The sequence below is a fragment of the Tupaia chinensis genome, unplaced genomic scaffold, assembly GCF_000334495.1.
Source record: "Tupaia chinensis unplaced genomic scaffold, TupChi_1.0 Scaffold000062_1, whole genome shotgun sequence".
NCBI lineage: Eukaryota > Metazoa > Chordata > Mammalia > Scandentia > Tupaiidae > Tupaia > Tupaia belangeri.
The window spans coordinates 1,742,496-1,750,947 of NW_006159520.1; the positions used below are offsets into that span (position 1 = coordinate 1,742,496).

General features: G+C 40.1%; 1 protein-coding gene across 1 annotated transcript in view; it reads right to left on the reverse strand.

Annotated features, from left to right (window-relative positions):
- DPH6 (diphthamine biosynthesis 6) overlaps positions 1-1,748 on the reverse strand; it is a 207,003-nt gene extending 205,255 nt beyond the window's left edge. Inside the window, exon 1 of the mRNA XM_006141700.3 lies at positions 1,707-1,748. Coding sequence (XP_006141762.1) covers positions 1,707-1,729 — 23 coding nt within the window. The 5' untranslated portion in view covers positions 1,730-1,748. The remainder of the gene's footprint in view (positions 1-1,706) is intronic.
- Positions 1,749-8,452: the final 6,704 nt, after the last annotated feature.

Genomic DNA, 8,452 nt, shown 5'->3' on the forward strand with positions numbered 1-8,452 from the left:
TATAATAATCTGTTATTTATACATTTATGGAATATATGTTAATATAAACATTTATATTTAGTATATTAATACTATATACACTATTACTGAAATGGACTACATCAATCTTTTTTCCTATCTTCCCAATACCTTCATTAAAAATAATTATCTTATTTTATTATTATTTTATATTTGATACAGGGCATGTGTGCTTACCAGAAAGAGCAAGAGCAAGAAAATGTCAAGCTCCCAGGTCCAGGACTTGAACTGCGGTTGGCCATTTGGGAGTCCATCCCCTTAACCTGTGATGGACTCCTACATGGCCCCCCTTCCTAATACTTTAAAACTTTCAGTTGGTGTGTATTGCTTTTATTATTCAACAACTGGCAAGCTGAACGTTGATATGAATTATGGATTTCCTGGGCTACTTTTAATTCTTAATGGTTAACTATCATAATGGTTAAAGCTTAATCATTCACTTTACAGATTAAATTTACTAAATAGTAGTAATTATTGTGACATTATAGCCTAGTCTCCTAAAAACTGCATTGAAGTAGAAGGAATTGGAATATTCCAGTCATGGGACTGCAATGTCCCATTAAGAGATATTAATAGGTCAACATTGTCAGCCTATATAAATTATCTTGGATTTAAAAAAAAATTACCTACACACTGAATTAATAAATTTAAGTAATCTCCATTGTGCTCACAAAGGTAAAAGCATCCTTGCAATGCACAAGTGGACTTCAAAAACTTTATGGTAAAATGAAATTAAAGTACCAGTTTACTTGGTGCAAAAACATTTTGAAACACAGGCAGTTCAGTTTTGCATAATAAATATTTTCTATTAAGCTTAAGATATCCTTATCTCTCTCTAGTTTCTAATTTCATGAAACAAATATGTATAGTTAAACCGTTTTTAATGTTGCCAGTGTGTTCCCTGTTGCCTCTGTTAATAGATTGTGAACAGAAACACTTAGACTGGACATACTGGTTACTAACGATTTCAAACTCCTTTCTAAATACAGAGTATATTACCATAAGGTCATTCTAATAACTGATTAGCAGTCAAGCAACAACTGGATCTAGCATAAAATTGGCACAATTCCGTCTCCACCAGGAAGGACGAGATTCCCCTTCTCTGTACTTGAGTCACAAAACAGAAACACAAGGATTTCATGAATAGTCCACATCAGTCCTAGAGCTGCACACGTGGGAGAAGGTGAAGGGGTGGCCTACGTGGAGGAGGCGGGGCCTAAAAGGGCAGACACAGGTCTCAAGGGAACTCTACAAAAGGACAAAGACTAGGAAGAAGGCGAGGTTATTAAGTGAGAGACTGGAATCAAGAAGTGGCTCTCAAACTTCATGGCCCCTTGTAGTTCCTGAAACGCTGACGCTGGGCGCACGGGAGATAACAAACCAGCGCCTCTGGCCACGGGACTCAGGCGTCAGCACTTTTTAACCTTTCCCAGGAGAATCAAATTTGAGGGCCCGAAGACCAGAGGAGCTGTGACGGTCAGCAAGGAGAAGCACAAGCCCAGGACAGAGGGGCTAGCGGCCCGAGCAATAGCTCGAAGGCTCCTCCTCTCCCGGTGGCTCGGAGAGGCCGCCGAGCCGCCGAGCCCCGGGCGCGAGGCTCTGGTAGACACCGTCTTTTGGCGCCAGCGGCGGCAGGAAGGGACGAGAGGCTGGCCGGGGAGGAGGGAGGTGGCACGGCACCGCGTTACCTGATCAGAGCCGCGACCCTCATGGTGGGCGCAGAGCGCGTGCGTGCCCGCCGCTGCGTGACGCCGCGAGGCCTCGCCCGGATGTACGCTCCGATGCCGTCTGCGCGCTGTCGCTGAGGCGCCTATGGCCTCTGCAGAGCGCCTGGTTGTGAGGATATACCGCAGGGGCGCCGAGTTCCTGTGTGGGGACGTCCTGGCCCAGAGAAGAGTGACGTTTAGGCACGGCCTAACTACCTAAGTGAGGGCGCTGAAGCCGCCGGGGTAGGGCAAGGTCCGTGTGGTAGAGCCTAAACCTGATGGCACTGGATTTATTTTGGTAAGATGGTCAACGTCGCATATGCTGCCAATTTTGAAACACCTGGGGACTGACAAGGCTACCAAGTCTCCGAGCCACTCCCTAGAAATAACTGCACACTTTAGCTCTTTAAAGGACATCTCCTCTGCCCTTCTACTCTGTGGTGTCTAGATGCAAAGAGGAGCCCCAGAGCTGTGGTAATTTTTAAAAGCAGGGCTAACCCGGATTTAAATGGCCTCCAGGCTCATATTGGTTTTGGCTTTTTCCCTCTCACAGCCCCACCCCTACACAGAGTGCCCTAAAGCAGAAACCTCTTTAAAAAAAAAAAAAAAAAAGAAAGAGAATGCTACAGGAAAAAAAAAACCCAAAAAACTGGAGATTAAGGGGATTCAAGAGAAGTGGAAGGACAAATGTTCTAATTAAATAGAAATCAGAGTAGTCCTTAATGACATTTTGAAAGTTGAGCTGACTTGAATGAAAGAGTTAACTGATTGTAATACTGGCCATGTGCTCCAGGCAGGACAAAAATACTAGATCTAAGGCTCTTGGTGGATTGTGTGTTTGTGGAAGAACATGATGGTCAGGGCTACTGGAGTAGAGTGACCAAGATAGACAGTAATAGGAGATGAGGATATGGTGAAAGGAGGAAGATCATGTAGGGTAGTATGGAACTTACAGGATTTTGAACATAAGGTGAGATTTAAAAATTTTCAATGATTACACTATGCAGTTTGAGAACACACATATGTTAGAAAACTATTGCAATTATCCAGTAGAGAGATGATAGGGCCTACTACCAGGATGGTGAATTTGGTGAAAAGTGAGAGGATTCCAGCTCTGTTTTTTTCCTTTTTTTTTTTTTTTGAGAGATTTTCACTGTAGGGCGTGTGCGCTCGCCAGACAGACAGAGAGAGACATAGAGACAGAAAGCGAGAAATCACCCCCCAGGGGGGATGGTCACGCCGCAATCCCTTCTCCTCCATTCTCCTCTCGGGATCTTGGGCACGCACGCACACGTGCCCGGCATGAGTTTTAAGCCACCGGGTCCGGGACACGAACCACGGTCGACTACGTGGGAGTCCAGCGACATAGCCATTACGCTAACTGCTGGTTCCCCCAGCTCTGTTTTGAAAACAGCCAAGAACATTGGATGAGTTAGATATGGGATATGAAAGAAAAAGCCATGAAGGATGGTGCCACTGTCAAATAAGTTAATATATGTAAGTAATTTACAATCATGCCAGGTACAGAGGAAGCATTCAATTTTATTACACTACAATCATTGCATTAGTTCCTATACTCAGTTTAATTGCTAGAGCATTGACAATCTTCATACCAGTTTTAGCATCTATAATAAAATAATGCAGTTTTAAAATTCTACAGTTATGGGTATCTATCAAATGAGTCAAGTGTTTAAGGAGTCTATAGTCAAGATGGAGAGGTAAAATAAATATACAAACAAGACTATAGTTCTGGCAAGGCACATGAGTTGAACATACAAGGTAAAGTCTAGAATAAATACAGGACTTGAAAGATGAACAAAATTGAAAAGGAGGGGCAGGTGGGCTTTGCAAACAAAAGTAGCAAGACAGGAATAGTGTGATGTGTTGAACAACCTTGGGAAGTTTGGCCTGACAAGTTATAAGGGTATATTGGAAAGGGTAAAGTTAATTGAATGGAAAGGATGAGACCAGGTTATGCAGGCTAATGTAAAGCCAAACTGTGTAATTTCAATGTTAGGAGGTTACTCCGGCTGCTCAGTCATTTTTCAGGAGATTGTGTGAATTACCAATAATTAACATGGTGAGTGATTTTGCAGAAACAGTTTTAGAACACCCTCAAAAACTCCTCTGATTTTCCACAATTGATAGCTTTTCCTTACCATTTCTCAATACAGATGGGAAGAAGAGATATTAAGCTTTCTTCTAAAATTATATCCTTCAGGATTATGATTTTTTTTTTCTGGTAATGGCTCTGTAAGCTTTATTTTAAGACATCTTCAATTAACATAAGTTTATTACAGTGTTTATATTCTGGGATAAAACTAAATATGTTGAGGCCATTCTCCAAGGTCACCTAGTCTTTGTCTTGGTGTGGCTTTTACACTCTAGACTCATCCTAGCTCCTCTGTGTTAAGTATCTCTCCTTCAACTCCTTTTTACCCCTTGATAACAATCTAAGGAACTATTTCTTCTTTTAAAAAACATTTTATTTGAATTCTGTCAATTATTTTTATAGTTGCATAATGTAACACTGTTACATGTGCTGTTTATTTTTAAAAAATCTTAATATGTATTACTGCCATACTCTCATAATTACCATATAGGATTCTATGCTTAAATGTCTCATCAGAGCCACCATACAAAGAGGAAGTTAAATTGATTCTAACTCACTGAACATACTTACATTTCTGAAATAAACATTTATCATATTAATTCATTAATATATGTCAAAGAAGCAGAAACATTTTTTAAAAAGTTAAAAGAGCTATGGGAAAAAACCTGGAGATTAAGGGGAATCAATAGAAGTGGAGGGACAAATTGACTTGACATCTTGGCCTCCCCAAAGTTCTATTAGAAACAAAAATTAACCTACACTCTCACTTTTCATACTGAAGATCCTTATTTAATCATTTTAAGCAACTTATTTGTCATTTCCTTTTGCTGAAATTTGTAAACAACATCCAATATGTCTGTTAACAATGTTCAGAGAAACAGATCCCAAGACAGGGTTAGGTATGCAAGAGATTGGTTAGAGAAAATACCTATGAAGGAAAGGAGAATGAGCAGCATAAGGTAAAGAGATTAGAATATAGGTTGAGACCTGTGAAAGTATAAAGGCAGTAAAGAATGAATAGGAAGAGCCCCAGTTTTCAGTACATTTCTGAGAATCCACCAAATCAGTGAAGAATGCTAAACCACTGTTGTCCATCAGAGGAATTCTAAATTGGATAAGAATGACTGAGTTCTAGCATCTCCACCTATGCTCGGTTGTTATTAGAGAGTAGTGCAGGAAAAACTTGTTCTGGTGCAAACTTGGTAGCAGCTGAGAACTATTAATGAGTCCCTAACAATATTCATGATAGGGCTCTTCCATGATTCCTATAGACCCCTCTTCCTAAGGATGAATTTAGAAAGGGAGGTTAATGTGACAAAGTATAATCCCTGTCATTGCAGTTTCTCTCAGGCCACACTGGTACATTTCCTGTCCCCCACTAGCCACTCCATAGTCTCCTTACTCTGCTATCACTTCAGCAGATCTTGTTGACATAAGTGGTTTGACTTAAACATTCATTCCTAGGGGGTCTTAGACTTTGATCATCATACTCTTCTCAACCTGGGATTACTGTGTGTCCATTCCCAGTTAGTGCTAAACATGGTATTCCAAGAGGTACCTAAGTGGATTGCCATGTGTATTTCTCCTTGTCTCCCATGTGTAAAAATAGCCCCACCTTCTGCTAACCAGTTAATTATTCCTTCTACTGGTGCCTGAGTGCTAATAGCCAAAAGGGTCCTACTACCAAACAATATATAGTTTAATGGATATTTGTTCTGTCCACTTGTGAGGAAAAAAAAAAGAAAGAAAGAAAAAGAAAAACAACTTTGAAGACCAGGACCTCTAGCTGCTCAACTCCAAGTCCTGTGCAGACAGGAAAGGCCAAATTTACCAATGCGCACTCAAAGAATGTGGGAAGTGTGGCCTGATTTCCATAGGGAATCCAAAGGTCTAGCAGCTAAAAGCTGTCAGTGAGCTGTGGCCTCTACAGTAGGTGCTTTTGGAGGGAGGTCTGAGTAGGCTTCTTCATGACTGCCACAGTGAAGCACTGGTATGCATAATTTTCTACATGGCTACTGTAAAGGAAACTCCAGTAAATATCAACAAGTTAATAGATTTTGTATTAGTACCATTTAAAGTAATTCTTTTTGTAATATGTCAAAATGACTTCCTCAAGATTCACCTTTCAAAGATATTGTGAACCTAATTTAAAACTGTTATGTAAGATGACAGTGGATTTGTGGAGCCAACAAAATAGATGAATGGAAATTCAGCCTCAAAGAAACTTCATTCTTCTCCCATTTTATTTAAAGGAAACTTTCCATAGCCAAACTCTGGTTGTTGGTAATAAAATGTTGCCAGCTGTCGCTATATTCTACTTCCTTGATAGCACATATCAATGACATACTGATTGACAAAGACTCAGATAATCAACTTAAGAATGCTATAAGTAGTTACTTCTAGAAATAGTGAAAGGATTCAGGACCAGCAGTTAGCGTAATGGCTATGTCGCTGGACTCCCACGTAGTCTACCGCGATTGAGTCCCAGACCCGCTGACTTAAACTCACGCTGGGTGTGTGTGCATGCGTGCCCAAGATCCCAAGAGGAGAATGGAGGAGAAGGGATTGTGGCATGGCCATCCCCCCTGGGAAGTGATTTCTTGCTTTCTGTCTCTCTGTCTCTGTCTTTCTGGTGAGTGCATGCCCCTTACAGCAAAAACCTCTCCAAAAACAAGAAAAAAAATTGCCTGGAATCATAAAAGACCCCCTATCACCAAAGCAATACCGTGCAAGAAGAGTGGAATAGGAGATACTTTACTCTCTGCCCCCAAGATATATTACAAAGCTGTGATAGTCAAAACAGCATAGCATTGACACAAAAACAGGCATGTAGGCCAATGGAACAGAGTAGAGACCTTCTAGAAGTAAACCCCAAAGCATACAGCCAACTGGTTTTTGACAAAGGGCACCAGACAACCCAACAGGGAAAGGAAACTCTCTTTAGCAAATGATACTGGAAAAACTGGGTATCCATCTGCAGAAATATGAAACTGGATACCTATCTCTCACCATTAACAAAAATCAACTCAAAATGGATCAAAGATCTAAAGCTAAGACCTCAAACTATAAGACTATTAGTGGATAGCACACAGGAAACTCTTCAATACATCAGAGTAGAGTACGATTTCTTCAGTAACACCCCCCAAAGCACAGGCAATAATCCCCAAAATAGGCAAATGGGATTACATCAAGTTAAAAAGCTTCTATACAACAAAAGAAACAATAATTAAAGTGAACCACCAACCCATGGAATGAGAGAATATATTTCAAAAATATACCTCAGATAATGGACTGATAACCAGAATATACAGGAAACTCAAGCAGCTTACCCATGAAAACAAAGGAGAACAAAAAAGTCAACCCAATTAAAAGATGAGCAAGTGAGCTGAACAGACAACTCTCTAAGGAAGACATACAGATAGCCAAAAAGCATGAAAATATGTTCAACATTCCTTGTCATAAGGGACATGTAAAACAAGACAATGGTGAGATACCACTTTACCCCAGTAAGAATGGCTAAGATTTAAAATAAAATAAAATAAAGGTAAGTGCTGGTGAGGCTGGGCTGAAAAGAGAACTCCTACACTGTAGGTGGGAATGTCAATTAGTACAACTAACTGTGGAGAACAATATGGAGATTCCTCAAAGACCTATAAATAGAACTACCATATGATCCAGTAATTCCACTCCTGAGTATCTACAGAAAGGATAGGAATGCACTCAGTTGGAAAAACACTTCACATCCCTATTTATTAGGGCATTCACAAATGCTAAGACATGGAACCAACCCAAATGTCCATGAACAGATGAATGGATTGAAAAAAAAGTGGCACATACACACTATGGAATATTACTCAGCCATAAAAAAAGAAACCCTGGCATTTGATAGGAAGTGGGTGAATATGGAATATTTGCTGCTAAGCAAAGCAAACCAGACTATGAAAGAGGCACATGTCCCCACTCAGTATATACCAAATGTCTGCACTATCATAGAAACTGAAGCATTAGAAGGTAAAAGCATGGAGAACAACTATGAATACTAGAGACAGTGTGGGAGGAGGGTGAGAAATGGGGAATGATGAGAGGGAGGGAATCAAGGATAAAAAGAAACAAATTATTTATGGGACACAAAAATAGAAAATTATCTGTTGATAACATGTATGGTAATATCTTCGGATTAATATACAGTGTATTCATACTGGAAAAATGTGTTTGTTGTACTATACTAATATATGATTATTGAATGAATACTAATAAGACTATTTGACATGTAAATATTTTCTGAAAAATATTTAAAACCATACTGTCTCTGTTGTTACAGAGTCACAAACAAAATTATAAAAATATTTTGACCATTATTTTTTAAATTCAGTATTTTGAAAGTTCTTTATTAGCTGTCAAGAACTATGGAGTGTGAGCAAAAATTTTTTGATATGGGGACCAGCAGTTAGCGTAATGGCTATGTTGCTGCACTCCTATATAGTCAACTGTGGTTCGAGTCCCAGACCTGGTGGCTTAAACCCACGCTGGGCGTGTGTGCGTGCGTGCCCAAGATTCCGAGACGAGAATGGAGGAGAGTGGATTGTGGTGTGGACATCCCCCCTGGGGGGGGGGG